Here is a 20818-nt window from a genome sequence, read left to right as displayed (position 1 = left end):
TAAAACTTAAACGTAAAAAACGTATGAGAATCATGAAAAACTGAAAGGCTTCATATAGAAAACTTGAAACAAACATCTTATCACATTTCCTCACAACTTGGGGCTTGAAAGGCCCAAAATTCCCCGCTTGAATTGCATGATAAAAACCATCCAAGGGGAGAGAAAACTTGTAAGCATAAACCGTCGACTTAAGTCCAAATAAACTTTCATGTAAGTGACATTGAAAAGTACAAATACAATTTCATGAAACCATCTAGAGGAAATATTAGACTGGGAATCTTCTGCATCTCGAAAAGCTTTCAAACACAGATAATGTTTCCCTTGATCTTCTGCCTGTGTGCTTCTAAAATCCTTCCTCTTATCGTGTGCCACGCTGTTGGAAACCATTGCCTCTCGCTCTGCTGTAATCTCCACCGTCCTGGTAACTACCCCTGCCTGAACTCCGGCCACCAAAACGCCCCCTTGTGGCTTCAGGTTGGTAACTGCCTCTGCCTCTCCCCCTTCCTCCTGCAAGTAAGGAGACCATAAGTTCAGCAAATTAACATTTTACCTCCACTATAAAACAGCAGTATATTTCGCTACCCAAAACATGTAATGAAACCTGAAAACTATTGCTTAATAATTCGGTATATCACATTCTAAGTGCTGGTTATGCCAATTAACTTCACTAAGCATCATTCCTATAAACGTACTAAAACATTTTCTGAACTGAACTCATGAAAGACAATGATTTGGTTCCATGGAAAACCTTGAAACTAGTGAAAGCACTTAATACATCATGGAAGTACTGCAGTAAGTAGATTATATGCAATCCTATTAATGCTTCTGAATGACATTTCAGAACAAAAAGAAGGAACATTGCAAAGCAAAATTGATTGAGACTGAAATTGAGAAAAGGCACGTCTCTACCACCAAAATATTCTAAGATTTGTGAAGGCAGCACCACTTCCATGTAGCAGCTGCCAACACCATCACATTCATATCCACAAAATCACCTCAGTAAGGACAAAACATAACCATAAGGGCCATCTCCAAGACTCCACCCCACATCCCATAAATCTATTATAAAGATTAAATCCTATAGGCATCATCTGAAAACACGTTGCTACATCAAAGACGTTAATGAAAAAAAATAATGAAATTAGGCACATACTTCCTCGAGCAGCTCCAGTGCTGTTTGGTCTCCGCTCCTCAATGTAGACTTGCCTTCCAGCCAACTGAATCGGAGATGCCTACAGGGAAAAACACACATTCAGGCCATGCAAAATATATAGAGACTACAGAGCACGGTATAAGAGTAATGTTAACAAGAAGCTTGATAAAGTTTAATAAAATGCGCCAAACATTAAAATACAGCATCAATGGACCAGCAATCCATCACATATACCACAAAGCCTCTACAATCAAAACTAAACAGTAAAATAACACCAAGGACCACATGAAATACAAATGTCTAATAAAGGGAACTGACCAAAGATACAACAGCCACCCAATCCACATTAATTATAAAAGAATGGAGTATCTCTAAATTTTCTAGACACCAAAGTCCACAGCAATTGCCAATAACTGACCATGTCCCACAAGAAATCCATTGCATTAAAAAATTCTACCATTTCTCTCCAACCAATCAACCCAAAAATTGCACTGAACCCCAGACATATGCAAGCATAAAATTACAAACAACAAGCACAATCCAATATATAAGCAATTATATACAAAGGCAGACAGATCCCCAATGTCGACAAGAGTGCAAGATATGGAAAGTTTAAACCCACTAAATAAATGAATGGCCAAAGACAAATTCAAGAAGACCCAAGGATCCTGAATAGATCCAATAAACATATATGAAAACTGAGAGTACTTCCATCAAATAACAGGAAACTTGCCTTAATCCATAATATTGAAAAGCGAAAGCAAATAATACATCAATTTAATAATATAAAAATTCAAACCTTGAGTGCATTGTGAACGCCAACAAGGTCTTCAAATTCAACAAAAGCATAGCAAACTCCAATTTCCTGCATCCACCAATTTCTACTTTAGCTCCTATCAAGTTCATATATAGTGACACTAAGTAGAGAGACAAACTCACCTTGCGAGCCCTAACAAAGACCCCATCAGGTTTAATTTGACCAAAGTTCTTAAACTCCTGCTCGATCTCATCTTCAGTAACCGTAGGAGGCAAGTTTCTTACATAGACGGATTTCAATTCACCTGGAACAATTATTTAAAATGAGGTTCAACTTACAAATGCTTATACTAAGTTAAATTCAATGGTCCAACCTTCACCTTCACCAAGTCTCAAGCATACAGCAGTAAATCCCCAATTCATAAAACTACAACACGTCATACGTAAGAAACTAAACTTTCATTCCTAAATTAGTCATGCATGCTCTTATTTCAAAAACCATATCGAGAATCTTTGCCATACAATTCATAATAGAAATTAATGACATGGTCTTTGCATCGGTTCAATTCCGATAAAAAGCAAAGAATCTCTCAGATATTCCTCATTATAACCAGAAGTAACAAGCAGCAAGGTAAAAAAAAGTAACAATGGATAATTTAGTTTCTGAGGTCATTAAGCACTACAACATGGCTCAAAAACAAACCACCTTCTTCCTCTAGCGCGTAACCTTCCTCTGCTGCTTCTGCCCCAGACTCAGGCACAAACGATAGAGCAGAGTTGGATTGTTCAACAGTGGGCTGAGGCGTGTAATTCCATTCTGAAGGAGCTTGAGCACTTCTGGAATAAGGTTGTGGAGTTATTGCTGGTGCAGATGGCCCTTTAGCAACTCGCAACTATTATTTTCCAGTCATATACAACAAAACAGTCAAACATAAGTTATTAAAGCATGCTCAACAAAATATGAGAAGATAGATAATTGAATATAAGATTGATGCACAATAGCAATATAGTCAAAGCCAATGCCTGCCAAAACACAAAAAAACACACACAAAGGCACAAATGGGGAAATAAACACATTCTCACACCGAAGTAGCAAGAGTCATGGGTTTAGGCACATACTATAGAAGCATAAGTTTTCTTTTCAGGCTCTCCCACCGGTTCCTCTACAGAAACAGCAGGTGTTTCTTGAACAGTGTTCACCACGCTTTGAAATGAAGCATATGTTTCCTCTGCAGGAGTTTCCTCCACCACAACTTCAGTCTCATAATCTTGCTGCACCTGTTGCTCTGGGAGACTATACTTGTCAACTGGATCATCTTCTATATCAACAGAGTTCATGTACTCCCTTGCCTCTTCCTCGAAAACATAGTCAGAAACTGCAAAAACACCGAGTTATATCCAATACATACACACCAAAATATCTCCCACAAACTAATCGTTGAGATCTTTGCAATGATGCATAGAGAGCACTTCTCTAATTCATAAGGATGATACATGCATGCATACCTTCCACAATAAACAGCCAGAAAAAGGAATATTCAAGCAGCACAAGCACACAGCTGCATAAAAGGGCTTACCCAAGTCTAATAGTAATATTATCTTGACTTACCAAGGGTAAATAGAAAATGTAAAAGAAAATAGAATCATTATCAAAATCATTACATGCTCAAAAGCATAGTACTCTGATATTTATAAAGAAAATGTCCACACATGGGAACCCCATGCCAAAAGTAGCTCAATAAGTAAAAAGAAATTCCAATATAGCAACTAATAGATGAAATCAGTACAGTGTCACAATACCTGGTGGCTCTGGAAGAGGGCTAGAGGCACTCAGTTGCACATCATATCTGCCTTCTGACTGTATGGGTGCAGGATGTTGTAAAACAACTCCATCTTCAACGTACTGAAAGATATCGTTGAGAACAAAGTAACCTTTGTCCTGAGGAGCCAGAAAGAAGGTCTGGACAAATTTCCTCTTTACAGTGGAGTCCCTTGTTTTAACAGAACCAGAAACCATCACAAGAATACCTCCATTCCAAGAATCAATAGAATTGATTGTCTTGACCTCAATTGAAGTAAAATGTAGTGACAGTATGTGTGTATGAATTTGCTGCAGAAGAAAAAGATATCTAATGAACCAATGACTTAACAGGGGCGCAAAAAACAGCACAAGGGTCTCAAACAAATCAACTTAGGAATACAAATGACAGACATGCTCGTCTGTATGGAAAAGGTTATGCATGAACACTCAAAAAAATTGAGACAAAAGACATACAAGGAACATATAACAAACATAGAAATCACAAGTAAGATAAAGCCAAAAAAAAAGGCAGGTATTACATATAAATTTGCTTCCCTGAAAACAATGTAAGGCTAAATCAAAGACATTCATCTTGAGCTCGTAATTATATCACAGACACAATATCTTAAATTCCTAAGGTGATAACAATTCCAACAACTCAATCCATATAAAGTGACCTTTCTTGGTCTTGGTTGGTGAATGGGATAGAGCTTTTTACTCGAACTAAAAGCACAATGCAAAGAAATAAGTAATTAACAATAAAAAAAGATCGATTCGCATGTCGATTTCATTTATCAAACTGTATAAAAAGAACTGAACCAAGAAAGGCAACAATTACCACTATACTGGAAGCAGAATCTGTGGAATCACCATCGACATGGATAATGGAACTTCCTTCTGAGTAGAACTGATGAACAACATCTGGTTGCTTTTGAAGAACCTGATAGTACTGCCCCACAAAGTACGACCCCACCTGCAAGAACCCCAAATCACACATTACACACATACGCAACCCTAAATCTATACATAAAAATATAAATATACACTTGAAGGTTGCAGGAATTGAATCTTGACCTGAACAGCACTAACAGCTCCAGGATAAGAACTTGCCATTGCCTCCTCTCTCAACACAAACGCATGCAGCGACGGTGAAATACTTCCGTGTTATACTCTACGAAACCCTAACTCACTGTCGTCTACACTCTGATCGATCGGTCACAGATCCACACACAAGCCAATTATATATCCCAAACCCTAAACCCAAGGTTTTACGGCACCTTGGGATTCGTCGTTCGAAAGTACCAGAAGCTCAGACCGCCAAGAAATCTTCAAAACCAAGGAAACGATACAGAGCTTAGCGTCGAGAGCGCGAGAGAGAGACAGAGAGAGTGGGCTTTGTATACTCCAAAGGGTTCTGCCTCTGCTTCTTTCTGCTTTTGCTTGCTTCCGGCTTTGGCTTATGAGACTCCGATTCGCTAATTTTAAAGGGTTTTGCTGCAGAAGATCACAGCCGTTGGATTACTTCGAATCGCAACCGCTCATCAAAACCCAGGAAAGCTTGCGTAAAGGTACAAAATAACCAAGGGAAAGGTGTCCAACCAATATATCAAGTAATCTCAGCGTTTCATTTTATTAAATGGACGGCTGATATTCGAATGAAAACACGTAGCACAAGTTTTTATTTAGGGTCATGCTAGAGAGATCAACTTTAGATACCAACTTGTGTACCATTTCTCTAATAGAGGTGAAACCTACTAATATAATGAGTCTCGCATTCTATTAGAGAGATGGTACATAAGTTGGTATCTAAAGTTGATCTCTCTAGCATTTTCCTTTTATACTTCAGATTTTTTAATGCATATTTCATTTCAACTGTTCAATAACTGTCTATAATAAAAAAATCAAGTTCTTATTGTGTCGCGAGAAAGTAGTTGTGGATGAGCATATGGAGAAAAACTTTCATATCCTTGTTTCATTGTTGTTTTTCTCCGTCTCTATCCTTACATCACCTATCAAAAGAGGGAAGGGATGTGGACAACGAAACGAAAATATAAAAGCATTTCTCGAGCATATGAGGAGATGATCCACTTGATCTTTTGGTCGGATTTGCTAACGTGGGGCAAAGGTCATGGCATCCTAGTTTCCTGCCTTTGAGTCTCAGAAGAGTACGAGTGCAATCTCGTAGGAAGGAGAGGTACGGTGTAGTTTGACAATTAGGGTTCAAGTCATGTGTTTGGATTGGCTATTGCCAAACACAGAACATGGATGGAATGTTAATGGAGGAACTGATTCCCAAAGCGTCACTGTCAATCACCCCATAACGTGAGGAGTTGGGCAGGTCTGATTTTCCACTACCTAAATAAGGCAAAGAGATATTTACCGGCCCACAAAAAGCTAAAACAAGAAGGTAAACAGAAATTTGCTTTCAACAAGGAAAGACTGTTGGTTTTGAAGATTCCTTTCCTAGCTTTTTTCTAATTTATTTAAATGAAATGACACCCCACATGTTAGAACCATTTTGTCTACCTTGAAGTTGGAGGAACGATGGATCAGAAAATTTGAAGGCTTTCAGTACGCAACAAATAAATGGCATTGTTGAAGATCAAGAAATTTCTACGCGTAAAAATGTTTGAAAATAATTATCTAAAATACATTTGCCATACACGACTAGAACTGATCACTAATTCCCGTCTCTTCAAAAATCTTTGTTAGCTACAAACCAATGTTCCCCCAACAAAAAACTTGTGTCGATTGGGTTCTGTAAGAAAAGGAGAAAATTAGATTACATGGGCAAAATATCGCAGGCTAGTCCTGCCAACTCAGTAGTAAGTCCCATAATACGCCTGAGGCACTGCAGCAGGTTGCGGCGCTGGTGCTGTAGCTGCCGCTGCTACTGCCACGGTTGGCTGTGCGTAACTTTGTGGAGGGAAGGCCTGCTGAAATTGTAATTAAACTATCAGCTCAGAAAACATATGGGAGGGACAAAGAAGAAAGGAAAGCAAAAGAAAACGAAAAACAAATTAAAAGATATCGATAATGTGCTGTATACCTGAGCAGGATATGTAGAGGGATAAGCACCATAAGCAGCAGTTTGTGGCGTCGTTGCGGGCATTTGTGGATTGGCATAGCCACTTCCATAACCACCATATGCATTGTATGGCTATTAAAAGAAAATTTGAATAAACAGATCAGATAAATAAATTTTTTTTAATTGAAATGAGGACCAAATCCAATTTTGAAGCCAAATTGCTATCTGGAGACATCTCTCCCTACTAAATGCATCACGTCAGAAAACTACCTGTTGAGTATAACCAGGGGTCCACTGTTGTCCCTGTGTAGCTTGCGTAGCTGGTGGCCAAGCTTGCGGCTGTACACCATAACCAGCTGGCCACTGGCTTTGTGCACTTGGGTATGCTCCCATGATAGACTGGGCAGGCGAAGGAACGCCAGAGTAAGACTTTGCCATCTTTACTTTGTCGGAAGATAAAAAGTCCTCAGCTTGACGTTTTTTCTCTGACATGCTGCTCCTATGAGGTAAGAAGAGCTTGGCATGGCGATCCTCGGCCTTCTTTATAGACTGTGCATCTCCAAAGAGATTAATAAACTGCAAAATCATTTCCAAGCACATCAGAATTTTAGGCCAAAATCCAAGAGAAACAGAAAATTTGTGTTCCAAGGCACAAAGGACAAATGGAAATTAAGATATTAAAGAAACAACTAAGATATTTCATCACTGGCTGAACATCACATGCACTCAGGTAGTAATAAAGCACCACAAGACTTCCAAATAAAACTCACAAAGCAGAACAAACCTCAAACCTTTCCACTTCCGGAGGAAGTCTACTACTCCTCAAGAACAAAAACATCAGAGACTCCTCCAGTTAACAAAAAACTGGGTCAATATTAACCTCCCGAGCTTGACCAACATAGAAACTCTCAGGCACTTTACATATTCCCTTGAGTTTCAAGAGTGTAATGTGTGAGTATGAGAGAGAGGATCCGGTCAAAAATCATGTAACTCAAGGAGTACGGTTTTATATATAAACACCTCTTTGAATATTCATCTTACAAGAAAACATAAAATATATGTACCTCCAAATAGATACTAGATAGCTCTTCTCTGTCGGTAACACTCGCGAAATTGGGGTTTTCTGAGCTGGGCTCTATGAACTTCACAACCAACGAATCTAAATAATCAATTTTCTTTGGCAATGGCTGAATTGACTCGAAATGTATCAGAGCCTGCAAGTAGAATTAAAGAAAAACGTGAAATTAGTTTATTTTCTAAGAGAGAAAATGGAATACATATATATTATGCAGAGAGAGAGAGAGAGAACCTCAAGTAGTGGTTTTGATAACTGTACATGCTCAAGCGCTTCAACTACAATTTCTCTAGCTTTTTCAGCATTCAAAGATACCTAGGAACAAATGAAAAGAAAAAGCAACGAGATGCAAAAACATTTAGTTCACAGATGCATATCCTAAAATGGCACAAAAAATTCAAGGATGCATATCATAAAAGGACATCTAGTTCACTTGAATTAAGTTAAGTAATTTCGGCAGTAATCCATAAAAAAGACAGACATTAACTAACAACCTACCAGGTATGTGAACCGAGAGTACTGAGCAAACAACATGGGTAATGTCTGTGAATGCTCTTTTCCTTTTTCAATGGCAATGGCCTGTTCGTATAAAGAGTAGGCAGCTTCCACATTTCCCTGTGAAAAATAAAGAGACAATCAGGTTCAAACATGCAACATGTGTAAGGAAACTGGTAAGGTTCAACTTGTTTATATCATCTCACCAAGCGGTGTTCCATGTTTGCATGCTTAACGATTGCTTCAAGAAGCCCGGGTGAAATTTCAGAATGTACAAGTTGATAGGCAGCCTGAGCACCAGGTATATCCCCACTCTGCTCTTTGAACCGACCAGCAAAAAGGTGAATCTCTGGTTTTCTCTGCCATTTCAAGACAAACAAGTCATACATTAGACATTCCCAGATAAAAAGAAATATTCCTCAATCAAGTGATAACATGAGGGAGGCGAGCTCCAAAATGTAGTTCATATAGCAATATCAACTCCACACATTACTCTACTTAAATCAGCATATGGTAATACACCCTCAAATTCAATATAAGACAAGTGCAAACCATGTGCAAGGCTGATAATCTGAAACAAAAAGGTCCCTGTTATCTATCTGTTTTTGTGGGGCGGGGTGTAAACAGATTGCACTTTCCTCATTGCCCGTTCCTCATCCAGGAAAGGTGAGGGTTACAAACATAACAGAGAACTCCTTTTGAGAGTTCAATATCCAATAATCTACAACAGTTTCAACACTTGAAATATAAGTTCACACTCATGTTTGTAACTATGACAGGTCAATATAAACTCCGTTCTAGACAAAGAAACTTGGGAATTCATGCACAACAGTGGACTTCATAACCATCTCAAAGACAACTTCCAAATTTCAACTACCTTAGGACTTCAATTATCGACACAATCTATCCCTTTAACTAGATTTCTTTTTCTTTTTTTCCACTAACCAAACTACTTACATGTATTCCAGATAGATGAGAAAAAAGGAAGGCGTGGTTTTTTTTTAGGGAGTTTCACTAAAACACCCAAAATGGGGGTTGAAATTATAAAAAAACCCAAGCACTATTTAAACATATAAACACACCCAAAACCCATCATTACACACACTCAAAACCCATTTATAAACACACCCAAAAAGTTGACTTTGTGGTTGATTTTGGGTGTGTTTCTATGTTTAAATAGTGCTTGGGTTTTTTTATAAATACATGTCTAGGATTGGGTTTATTTATAAATTTGTATTTTTTTTATTATCATTACTTTCAAAATAAACAGTTATAGAAGCTCATTCATCTCTTAGCTCTAGATGTCAAAGTTGATAGCATACAAGAAGATAAATTACAAGGACCAACCTTCACAAAGACCTGGGTTGCACGAGCAAGAGCATTATTGGCAATATCCAAACTTCCAACGGCTTCCATACAAAGAACATATCTAATCCAGTATTCAGGATAATTAGCGCAAGCAATTAGGCATCTTTCATATAACTTGACCACCTGATTCACAAAATCAGAAACCTAATTACAAAAAGGTGCATTCATACACCACAATAATAACCAATGGATAAAACAAAACACAAAAGAGATATGCACAAGAAATACTCCATTAGTAGAACAGAGAGGCCCCTCAAATAGGAAAGGAGGGACCCTCCTTGCCTGACAGACAGATGGTTAGGAAGATAAGAAGATACCTGCATGCATAACATTGGAACTTTAAAAATAATAAAATTTACTAACAAACACATCATGAACCTAGAACGTGCACTGACAAATGAGGGTTTGAAATACTTAGCCTCGAAGAAACCAAATCGAAGGCCCATGCTTTAGTCTCAGTTCAAATTCCCGTTTTAAAAGTTGCTTCATCCAACGATTTAGCCAATAAAGCATATGATGCAGCAAATATTACTTAACTGTGAGTTACTGTATTACAAGCAGGATAGCTAAAAACTACAGGCCATAAAATCAAAAAAGGAAACCAAACTCACTGAAAATACCTTGTTAAAGTCGCCTTCCCTTTCTATAAAGTCTAGGTAGTTGTTCCAATTTTCAAGCTCTGCAACATTGAGGGGCCGCACATGAAAGTACGGCCTCCTAATAGCTGTTTCAAAACTAATGATCTTAGAATCGAACTCTTTAGCTTTCTTATACATCTCTTCTCTAATGGTGATATACTTCTCCAACTCCTCTGCCTCTGTTAAGCCACCACTTACAGGTTTAGGAGACTGTTCTGCAACATCAGATCCAACCTCTTCACCATTTACTTGGTCACCACCCTCCGAATGTGCACCTGCTGCAGCTGCAGCTTCTTCAGCAGTCCTCAATTCTGAGAGTGGCCGACTTCCCGCTAACTCCTTAAAGCTGTTAAAACCATTGGCACCATGAATACAAACCCATTTTCAATATTATGCATGGGATGTTGCACTATCCACATAAATATTTATACACATAAAAGGACATTTAAAACTATGCATGTCAAAGCACTCATACAATTGTAGTGCATCCTGTATACTGTTACAAAAATCACAAATGACGACATGCATTCCTAAATTGATGAAAAGTAGAATACAAAAAGGGCTCTTGTGGAGGTCATGTGGCTTGTATTTGAACACCTTTAAAGTATTAGGGTTACTCGCATTGCAGGGAGCATACATTAACTATGGTCATACATCCTGGGACAAAAAATTTGGAATCAGACGCTCCAAAACAAAATTGAAAGAAAAAGGATGTGATGTTCAATGCAAAGGGTAGAATAGATAGAAATCTTTTCCTAAGTTCTTCACTAAATTTCAGGATTTTGCATATGCATATACTCCAAACAATGTTAGACTTATTCATGGATGAGTACGTGATATAAAAAGCACAGGGAAGCAATGTATCACACATACAGGTAAAAGCAGTCCCCTAATTTATGAAGCAAACAATTCAGAAACCATCAACAAGAACAGGCAATCACCTCTGGCATAATTTTCAATGCAATACTAGGCATGGAAAACCCAATTATGATAACCCAAAAATAAAAAACAAAGAAAAATATAAAAGAGAACCCCAGTGTAGATTTAAAAATATAAACAAACATGTAAATTTGCTAGGAGTCATCACCTGTTGAAATACCGATCCAGTTGTTGATTTGGATTCTCTAATATTCGTGAATAGATCATGGCAAGGCGGCCCCACTCCTGCTGCATGTACTCATATTCTATGTACTTATCCCAAAGAGGAAAAGACAGGTAATCTGTTCCAACATAAGCTAATCCTCGCTCAAAAAGCCTGAAAGACCATAAAAAAGGAAGTGTTGTGATGAGATGAGTACAAGTATCAATACATATGAGTTAAAGACATCCATGAAAGGGAGACACCGGCACAATTCACTCTAACACCATATGACACTTCTAAACGCTGCATTTACCTTCCTGAAATAAACCATACTATGTCCGTCAAATGGAGCAGTGATAGAGGCCATCTAAGCCCTTAACTGGACGAGATCTTCTCAGCAGCAATTTGCATAATGATGCACTTCAGAGTGTCAAAGTTAAATAGAGCCATAATTCATTGACTAAATTACTAAGATGCAGGTCTTCATGGTATGGGAGTTTGAATGGATATTTGAGGCCAAAAAATGGTATCAGATCCTTATAAACACAAAACGAAACAAAAAGCTACACTAGTACAGCAGCCTCAAAATCAAGGGATTGCACATCAGAAAAGGATTTCTAAAGTGCATTCCCATCAAACCTTTCCGTAATACATGTGAAGAACCACTGTTGCAATCATACTGAAATGACGTTAGAAAGCAGGAACACCAGTTTCTTGCAACTGAGAAAAGCATGCAGTCATAAACTACCAAAACAAAGACCAACAATAAGAATGCATAAATGAACAGCTATTACCTTCTAACAGTGTCTGGATCTCCATATGTGCTTATGGAAAATATGCAGTAATGCAACCAGATGTCAACTGAATAGGTAACACCTTGAACTGCTCGTTCAAAAACCTCCACAACTTTATCCATAGAACCTAGACGTGCCTCATGATCCGCATACTTTTTCCAATAACCATAACACAAAGGAAACTCTGCTAAAAACGCATCATAAACTTTTTGAATTTTCAGTATGTTATCCTGCATAAGAATGTTGAGCAAATGTTAATTCCAAAGAGGTGCTAGGTGTTATATACAAATGAAATTCAAATAGACAATGAATTATGAAAGCAAGAAGTGGTGACAAAACAGTAACCAACAAGACCTACGGTATTAACAATTAGTGTCACTATAGAAAAACAAACAAGAAAGTAACATATGCATTCGAAGGTAGCTGCTTTCATATACCCAGTTATGCAAATCCATGGGAACATCATGGCATACTAAGAGAACTAATCTCACATGACATCTAAGAACATATACAAGGCACTATTAAGTTCACAATTCTGCAATCTCAGATGACTCATACTTGAATAAAGAGAGTTTCTCACAAGGCACTATTAGGTTCACAATTCTACAACACCCATGAAAATCCCACTGCCATCTCTTGATGTGCTTACATTGGGGAAAAAGAGAAACAGGAACATTCAACCATATGCTTCATCTAATGACTCAAAATTCAAGCTAACATACCTCTGCAACTTTCTCTGTCTCTTCAATTAAAGCAGTCCAGGCATTAAAATCCAAGGAATCAGCTCTCACAATGTTCCAGAGTCTATCTTCTTCAGCAGACATAGCTTGAGCAAAATAAATAAATAAATATAAGAAAAAATGTAAAAAGTTAAATGAAGTGAATCCGGATTTTCAGATGCATAATCTATAAGGAGGAACAAAATAGCAAACAGATCAAATCATATGGTCAATGGTGTCAATCGGCTAAACAAAAGGTTTTTTTTTTTTAAAAAAAAAGAGAAATAGCATACCAGAACCATCTCCAAATTGTTGAACATCAACAGATCCGGCCACATTATCTGTAGCATCTCCATTATCAACAGATGAAACAGTTCCTGTTCCGGAAGCAGCAACACCATTCACAGAAGAATCATAACTAGCAGCATGAGATGACTCCATGGCATCATTTTCATTACCAGTAACATTCCCACCAGCATCTGTCACTCCAACAGATGGTTTAGTCTCGTATGTCGTGTAACTATCTGATTGTTGAATGAGAGAATTGGGATCCGCAGAATATGCATCTGCCGGAGCAGCAGAAGTAGAAAACTCTGTGGTCTCCTTAGAATGCAAGGCACCAGTATCAGGAGCAATATTTGAGTTGGCATCAGTGTAGCCCGTCGTGGTATATCCTGCTGATGTATATCCCATCACTGCAGATGTTTGAGCAACAACTGTCTCACTATCCCCCATACTTGACGATCAAATTTTTGCTCTAGTATCGTGCAAACTGCAAGAATATAAACAAAAAACTTATAAGCTCTTCAACAATTGAGACAGCAAGAGTGGCACACTTAAATACATCTCTCACTAACAGTTTGGACAGAACAAGTGTGCAAATAACCCTTTCAAGACTTCAATCTAATCAATCCCAACAAGAAGAACCCAATCCATATAAAAGTGGTGGGGGAAACGAAGTTTAGGTTCATTGCATTGAAATTTACACTTTATATTGGATAGGATAAAAATAAAAATCAAGTAATCTCGATGAATTTTAACAATTTATATGAATTCTCCCTTTCCCAATGAACAATAATATGTTGCACCACTCTTTAATTTCATAATCGAAATTATAATTTTCTAGAACCTAAAACAAGGAACTGTACCAAATTTATGTGTGTTTTATATACAATATAAATACTACACTAAGGCCACTTAACTCATTGAAGATTAAAGAAATTACAGTAAAATTAAAGAAGCAAAGCACAGACTACACGCTTAGCAGCAAATCAAAAAATACGAGAAACCTAACCAGGATTAAGCCTAGGGTTTGGCAGGATAAACCCTAATTCGAAAGCGCAACAAAGAAGGAAGGGGAACGGCGGTTAATGGAACTCGCAGAGGAGGTACCTGGGCCACAGACGGCGTCGTTTTCGATAGAGTTCAGCTCAGCTTCGAGGAAGATGGAGATTTTGAAGCCTTTGAGTAAAAACTTTTTGGTGGTAAAACGAAACAGCAGAAGAGAGAGAACAGAGGAAACTTGAAGCGGTGGTAGACGTAGGGCAGGTGACTCTTTTTATTTTCTTTTTCTTAATTTATTCGTTTCTTGTTAATGACGTGGAGCTTTTCTTGGATGTTGGATTTGGGCTGTGCAGATGATGATGCCTCGGCTTTGATCAGGCCCGTCTAATTTTGTGGACAAAGACGTTTTGGGCATTTTGTGAATGACCATAGCCCAGTCCAAAAATATAAGTACACTGCTTCCTTACTTCCTTGCTTTTCTGGAAGTTATAAAAATCACAGTTTAACGCATATACAAAAATAATCCATCAAAAACACAAAAAGAAAAATGGATACGCATATGTCAAACTGTGATTAGAAATATGGAGAAGAAAATTTACCGTATTGTTTGTTTAATCATGTTGAAAAATTGTCAACCTTACTTGCAATTGAGATCGTGGAATTAACTATGGAGGAGAAAACTTATCATATGATTAGATGACTTTTAACAATAATGATTTAGCATCCATTTTCACTTGTTTGGATGGGATTGTATTAGAAATTGAAGTTCAAGTACGAAAGAAATTTCGAAGATATTCTAAGTTCAAAAACAACAAAGGGCCAAAATAGAATAGGAAGAAAGTAAGATCCATGCCAAACTTCTTTTTCTCAATGATTGATGCAAAAACAACAAAGAAGATAATGAAATCAAAAGCTAAAAAGTATAATCTTGAGGGAAGCAAAATAGTCTTGTGGAATATGAGGTTAAAGTCTGGTATCTCTCAACCATAAATTGTAGCCTTACTAATCTCCATGCATAAGCACGTGCTGCGTACTTTAAATATTGGAATCCTCCAAAATTTGAATTCTTGTTGTTTGAAGTTGGTTATGTTTAGGGTGTTAGAGCATCCACAGTGATGGATGTATGTTAAATATACACTCCGAGTCACTGGAATGGTCTCCAATGAGGAGATGTAAATGGATGTAAATATACATCACCACCATAGGGATGTAAAATAAAATGTATATTTACATCTATTTTTACATCCCTTGTTGGCGGGACCCACTCGAGAAAAGAGAAGAAAAATGAAGAAAAGTAAACATAAAAGGTTGGGACCCACGGCTACACCCCCAATTTACACCCCACTAGAGCAAAAACATATTTACACCCCCCGGAGATGTAAAAGGGATGTAAAAGTGGCATTACACTCCCGAATTTACACCTCCCACTGTGGATGCTCTTAGAGAAGAACTATTGGTTAAGTGATCTTTTTATTTTGCTTATTGATTCACATATGAATTTGGTTCATCTTCTTCATTATCTACCATTATCCTGTTATTATAGGAGTTGCAATTTTTTTTTTTTTTTTCTCTTCGTCTATATTTAAAGCGTATAACCGCACGGCTATACTCGTTAAATATATTCCACACACCATACTTTTAGTTACTAGGCTATACTCATTGACCACAAATCCTTTGGACCATAGAGTCGAGGAGAATGGGACTACATGTTATCAATGACGAACAACATTGTTGCCAGAAGCCAAGACTAAGATTCATTGTTTGATAAAAAAGAAAGACTGAGATTCATAGAAATCATATTAACCACTAAAAGAGAAGGAAACCAATTCTAGCAACCGAAAAAGTGAAAGAGCACAAATTAGAAAAACTATTAAGGTCTGCGAAAAAAGAAAAAGAAAATCAGATTATGCCTTTGCATTCAACTGACTGTGGGTGGCTTGAGTAACAACATGTCTGCAGATTTTCATCTGCTACACCGGAGTTGAAAGGAAGAACACGGTTATGATTTTCTACTCTGAATGTGTTTTTATTTTAGTGAACTTTTATTATTTATTTTGTTAACTTTTAGTTTTTTATTAAGTTAAATTAATATATTATGTAGTAAAAATAAAATAAAATTGATTTTTTACTCTCTTTTTTCAATCCTTAGATTAGATCTAAGATCAAAGGGTGAGTGACAACAAGTCTCTTGGACCGTATGAAAACAGGACTGATAAACATATATAAATTCTTGAAACTCATACACATCACACCTTACGAAAGCTCAATTCATGAAAGAAACAGATCATTTGGCACATCCAAATTGATCCAATGTGATATGTCTAACATTAAGTTGAAGTGCAACTTGGTTTCCTCATTCCAAGGCTTGCTTGCTGTTTCTCCATCATGGGTTTTTGAATTCTACTCTGCACAACCCCATTCTTTTTATCAACGCTTTGTTGGAGCCTTTTGGTCATGTTCACAGGCCTTGCTGCCTTCTTCACCTGACTTTGGACGATCTTGGGTTGCTGGGGCTTTTGGGCAGCTGCCACTTTCTCTTTTGTGTTATGCACTTTGACAGCCAATGAGTTTTTATCAACCACCTTGTTCCTGCTTCCAATCATCCCATCATTTTCTGAAAACCAAAAATCAAAAAGTAAAACTTTCTGTTATCTCATGAGCTACTAAATTTTGGTGTAAGGAAATCATAAATGAAATTACCAGGGCTAGATAAGACGGCACGGGGACGAAGGATTGAACAAGCTCTAGCATCAGCTGGTTTTGTAGCCTTACCAGGATTTCTACTGTTCTCTGCTGTCCTTGACAAGTATGTTTAATTTTTCAGATAAATGTGAGTGTTAATTGAATGTTTGAGGGTAAACTTTGTTAAGGTTCAATCAAACCTTTGGATGAAGAAATGGAGTGTCCCGGTAGCTTGGAGACATAAGCCTTCTTGGTTATGGCAATTGATGGTGGAGAACAGCTTTGAATCTCCTTCCCTGCAAAAATATATATGTATTTGATTTAGAATTTCAAATATTAAGTTAGATGACAGTTTCTTACTTCGAAATTTTACCAGGGACAGATTCATCAGAGGCATTTGTCAACAGCAATGTCCTGTGATGATTTTGTGGGGAAAAATAATCATCTTGTTCTTGTAGCCGCACCTTCACTTTAGGATACACTTCAAAATCCAAAAGAAGCAAAACAAAATTACATTATATCACACAAAAAACTAAGCTCATGAAAAAAAACCCGAAAATTTGAAGAACAAAAAAAATTCTGATCTAGAATTACTCGCTTCGTTGTTTTGTTGTTTGTGCTTCTACAGCCAAAAACAAAGATTGCCCACAAGTAGAATATGAAAATGTTAGAATTAGAGGGTTAACAGAAGGTTTGTTTAGAAAGCAAGAGACAAAAAGCTCAAAAGAAGAAAGGTAGGCATGGAAGAAACCTCACTTTTTGGAATTTGCTGTCTGTTTTCAAATTTGAATGGCTTTGCCCTTTAAGGTTGGTTTCCTTGGAGAGCCTGAAGAAATCTTTGTTGGGTTTTCAAGCATACAGTCAATCAAGTAACCTGAGTTGGAGTCCGACACAAGTTCATATGAGCACATGATACCTGATAAACTGAATGATGCCTTCTTCATATCTTGACTTGAAAACCAAGCAAGCAGAATTGATTCTTCGGTCACTGAGTGGCAGAATATGTGATGAAACCCTTTTCCTACTTAATCATAATGATTAAGGTTTAACTATTTTAGGGGCTATGTTTGAGGAATATGGGTTTGAAGTTTGGTATGTCAACCATAATTTGTAGTCTTACTCATCTCCATGCATATCACATGCCGTTTGAAGTTGAAGTATCCGCACTTTAAATATTGGAATACTCCAAAATTTGGATTCTTGCTGTTTGAAGTTGGTTATGCTTAGGGTGTTAGGGAATAACTATTGGTTAAATGATCTCTTTGTTTTGCTTATTGATCCACATATGAATTTGGTTCATCTTCTTCATTATCTACCATTCTCCTGTTATTGTAGGAGTTGAAATTCCTCTTTTTTTTTTCTTCGTATATATTTAAAGAGTACAACCGTGCAGTTATACATTCGAAATATATTAAAATTTAAAGGGTATAGTAGTAAAATATATTCGAATATTTTAATCGTATACGCCGTTTGAAATATATTAAAATTTAAACGGTATCGCCGCGCGGCTATACTGTTGAAATGTATTGATATTAAAAGCGTATAGCCACTCGGCTACATTCATTCAATATATTCGAATATTTTAATGGTATAGCTGCTCGGCTATACGGTTGAAATATATTAATATTTAAAGTGTATAGCCGCGCGGCTATACTCGTTAAATATATTTGAATATTTTTGATGTTATAGCCGTGCGGCTATACTTGTTAAATATAATCGTCCAGCAAGTGTATAGCTGCGCGGCTATACACTTTAAATATATTCGAATATTTTAATAGTATAGCCGGGCGGCTATAGTCTTTAAATATATACATATATATATGAATATATTAATACGGCTATACGTTTGAAATAAATTAATATTTAAAACGTATAGCCGCTCCTATACGCGTTAAATATATGAGAATATTTAAATCCTACAGCCGCGCGGCTATACGGGTTCCGGCTGTACGTTTGAAATATATTAATATTTAAAGAGTTTAGCCGTTCGGCTATACGCATTAAATATATTCGAATATTTTAATAGTATAGCCGCGCGGCTGGACCGTGATTTGTGCAACCGAGTTGGGTTTAGGTATAGACCAGTTGAGCCCAATTATAAGTTGTGGACAGGCTCAAAGAACTCATGGGCCAACTACAATTCCAAGTCGTAAAACAAAAATCCAACGACATGCCGTTTTGCAGAAGTAAGACTTTCATTACATAATCCACCCTCCAAACCCTCCTCCTTCCTTCCCTGGTGTAAACTCGCAGTCCATCTATCCACTGTCTCTCTCTCTCTCTCTCTAATGGCGGCCCAAGCTCGAAAAGGAGGCATCTCCCTCCCGGAAAGGCGAAACCCTAAGAAGGATGACGAAGGCGTGATCGCGAAGTTCTCGCAGTCCCAAGTCGTCGTTCGGGGCAAGCAGGCCGCAAACGATGCCGCATTCGTCACTAAGAAGCTCATGAAGAGTACCGGCAAGGCCGCTTGGATCGCCGGCACCACGTTCCTCATACTGGTTGTGCCATTGATCATCGCCATGGACCGCGAGCAGCAGCTGAACGAGCTCGAGCTCCAGCAGGCCAACATCCTCGGCACCTCAGCCCCGCCTCCTAAGTGAGTTGGGCCAGGCCGGGTCGGGTCCGATACACCGGTACCTTCCCCCTCTTTCATAACCATTCTGTATCGCTTTGGTTTGAGATTGGTGAACCTTTTTTGGGGAGGGCTTTCTGTGATGGTTGCGTAATTTCCTAGGGTTAGTGAGATTCGATTCGGAATTGCAATAATTTCGAGAGTTTTAGTGTTTTTTTTTTTGGGAGAATGGAAGTTCAATGAATTACTGAAATGCCTGACGGTGCATTTGTGTGTCTTATTTGGGCATGAACAAGTTTAGAGCTGAATTTGCTTCGATATTAGAAATATTTTTTGCTGGTTGGCTTAGTGTTTACTATTCATAATAATCCCTTGTTGTTGTATGTGCCCTCTTTTGTTTAATTCATAGCTTTTAAAAGAATTTTCCCATGTACAAATGTATTTGTCATGCTTGCAAATATTGGGATTTTTCTTCAACAAATGTTGTTATTGAGCACTATGCCTAAGAACCAGTGATTTTGTGTTGTGATTGTCTAAACTTTCATATGCCAAGCATCTTGGTGAGGTGTGGCTTCTAATTTTATGGCGGCACTTTTAGACTCTTCAGTGCCATGAGACTCTTGTTCTATGTAGGGGTGTTTCATTGGCCTTGGCACAGTTTGCAAATCTAGGGTGTTTCATGGTACAATATAGATAAGCCATACCCTTTTCTGGGCAGCTAGAACTTTGTTTTACGTTGATTCTGATCTGTACCATGCATTTTAAGAGTATATGGCATGGAGGGGAATGTCTTTCATCAGCCAGCCACCAAATCCTCTCTGGAATTGGTCGAGGGGTCTTTCATTTGGTCGAGATGATGGGCCAACACACACAGGTTTTGAATATTTTCTATTAATTGAACCTTATTTATTTTGACTTCTGAGAGCTTCGTAGCATAGTACTTTTGGTTTTGTCTAGATCAGTGACTATTTCTGGGGTGATTGGTCATCGCTTTATTATAATGTTCAGCGTAGTGCACAGACAATTGCAATTTCTTCTTGGTTTGGAAATACGTGGTGAATTGTTTTGTATCTTTCACAAACATATTCATATCATCTCCTTCCCTGACTTTCGGAAGTCAGTACTTACAGTATAGTAAAATTGTGGTTGTGGGGAGTTCATTAAGGTTTAAAACAATCAGTATGCACCCCTTCTGTGCTATGCATTATGACCCTTATACCTATTGAATTCAACATGCTTGATTTTATCATTCGGAGTTGGTGGTATGGTGGCTATGTATGGACAGATATTCTTGTGCAGGCCTCTCCATTTTTCAGTTTCAAAACCTTTGTTTGATCAGTAAGTGTAGTTGTAGCTGGTTTGGGTTTGCCAG

The 20818-nt window shown here is 37.7% G+C and overlaps 4 protein-coding genes across 14 annotated transcripts; 1 reads left to right on the top strand and 3 right to left on the bottom strand.

Annotated features, from left to right (window-relative positions):
- Nucleotides 1-30: 30 nt before the first annotated feature.
- LOC103334412 (Nuclear transport factor 2 (NTF2) family protein with RNA binding (RRM-RBD-RNP motifs) domain-containing protein) lies at nt 31-5291 on the bottom strand. The gene is made up of 9 exons (XM_008237374.3): nt 4785-5291; nt 4549-4683; nt 3710-4019; nt 3029-3285; nt 2616-2802; nt 2093-2214; nt 1953-2018; nt 1154-1232; nt 31-507 (listed from the first exon to the last, which is right to left on the bottom strand). Exons 1-9 carry the CDS (start codon nt 4821-4823, stop codon nt 359-361), a joined length of 1344 nt encoding a protein of 447 aa, XP_008235596.1. The 5' UTR covers nt 4824-5291; the 3' UTR covers nt 31-358.
- A 1029-nt stretch (nt 5292-6320) lies between these two features.
- PRP39 (Tetratricopeptide repeat (TPR)-like superfamily protein) lies at nt 6321-14474 on the bottom strand. Of its 6 annotated transcripts, none has more exons than XM_008237375.3 (14): nt 14203-14474; nt 13202-13680; nt 12912-13015; nt 12190-12419; nt 11402-11569; nt 10297-10660; nt 9656-9799; nt 8515-8667; nt 8312-8428; nt 8048-8128; nt 7803-7952; nt 7009-7314; nt 6760-6870; nt 6321-6646 (listed from the first exon to the last, which is right to left on the bottom strand). In XM_008237375.3, the coding sequence occupies exons 2-14, from the start codon at nt 13641-13643 to the stop codon at nt 6530-6532; spliced, it is 2487 nt and encodes an 828-aa protein (XP_008235597.2). In that variant the 5' UTR covers nt 13644-13680; nt 14203-14474; the 3' UTR covers nt 6321-6529. The 6 variants fall into 6 exon arrangements, 5 of the variants coding, with proteins under 5 accessions (XP_008235597.2, XP_008235600.2, XP_008235599.2 ...); XM_008237378.2 differs by having other exon boundaries at nt 6321-6643; XM_008237377.3 differs by having other exon boundaries at nt 14301-14458.
- Nucleotides 14475-16378: 1904 nt separating this feature from the next.
- On the bottom strand, nt 16379-17795 carry LOC103334414 (uncharacterized). 6 transcript variants are annotated; one of them, XM_089054650.1, is made up of 6 exons: nt 17631-17775; nt 17473-17496; nt 17248-17355; nt 17075-17170; nt 16893-16985; nt 16379-16806 (listed from the first exon to the last, which is right to left on the bottom strand). In XM_089054650.1, coding segments are annotated over exons 2-6 (585 nt in total). In that variant the 5' UTR covers nt 17474-17496; nt 17631-17775; the 3' UTR covers nt 16379-16519. The 6 variants fall into 6 exon arrangements, with proteins under 6 accessions (XP_088910776.1, XP_088910774.1, XP_088910778.1 ...); XM_089054648.1 differs by having other exon boundaries at nt 17469-17496; nt 17631-17774; XM_089054652.1 differs by lacking the exon at nt 17473-17496 and having other exon boundaries at nt 16893-16982; nt 17631-17795.
- A 1303-nt stretch (nt 17796-19098) lies between these two features.
- LOC103334415 (mitochondrial import receptor subunit TOM9-2) lies at nt 19099-19829 on the top strand. Its single transcript, XM_008237380.2, has one exon. The coding sequence runs from the start codon at nt 19163-19165 to the stop codon at nt 19472-19474; it is 312 nt and encodes a 103-aa protein (XP_008235602.1). The 5' UTR covers nt 19099-19162; the 3' UTR covers nt 19475-19829.
- Nucleotides 19830-20818: the final 989 nt, after the last annotated feature.

The sequence above is a fragment of the Prunus mume genome, linkage group LG6 (genome assembly GCF_029339155.1).
Source record: "Prunus mume cultivar Tortuosa linkage group LG6, ASM2933915v1, whole genome shotgun sequence".
Lineage (NCBI taxonomy): Eukaryota > Viridiplantae > Streptophyta > Magnoliopsida > Rosales > Rosaceae > Prunus > Prunus mume.
This window is presented reverse-complemented; position numbering and strand designations above follow the sequence as displayed.

Coding starts and splice junctions, on each gene's coding strand:
- PRP39 (XM_008237375.3), bottom strand. CDS start 13,643: ATGGGGGATAGTGAGACAGTTGTTGCTCAAACATCTGCAGTGATGGGA. Junction 11,570..12,189: donor GATCCAGACACTGTTAGAAG/GTAATAGCTGTT, acceptor ATGGTCTTTCAG/GCTTTTTGAGCGAGGATTAG. Junction 7,953..8,047: donor TATCAAAACCACTACTTGAG/GTTCTCTCTCTC, acceptor TTCTACTTGCAG/GCTCTGATACATTTCGAGTC.
- LOC103334412 (XM_008237374.3), bottom strand. CDS start 4,823: ATGGCAAGTTCTTATCCTGGAGCTGTTAGTGCTGTTCAG. Junction 3,286..3,709: donor CCCTCTTCCAGAGCCACCAG/GTATTGTGACAC, acceptor GTGTTTTTGCAG/TTTCTGACTATGTTTTCGAG. Junction 2,019..2,092: donor TCTTTGTTAGGGCTCGCAAG/GTGAGTTTGTCT, acceptor TGGTGGATGCAG/GAAATTGGAGTTTGCTATGC.
- LOC103334414 (XM_089054649.1), bottom strand. Junction 16,986..17,074: donor CTCCATTTCTTCATCCAAAG/GTTTGATTGAAC, acceptor TGTCAAGGACAG/CAGAGAACAGTAGAAATCCT. Junction 16,807..16,892: donor TGCCGTCTTATCTAGCCCTG/GTAATTTCATTT, acceptor TTTGGTTTTCAG/AAAATGATGGGATGATTGGA.
- LOC103334415 (XM_008237380.2), top strand. CDS start 19,163: ATGGCGGCCCAAGCTCGAAAAGGAGGCATCTCCCTCCCGGAAAGGCGA.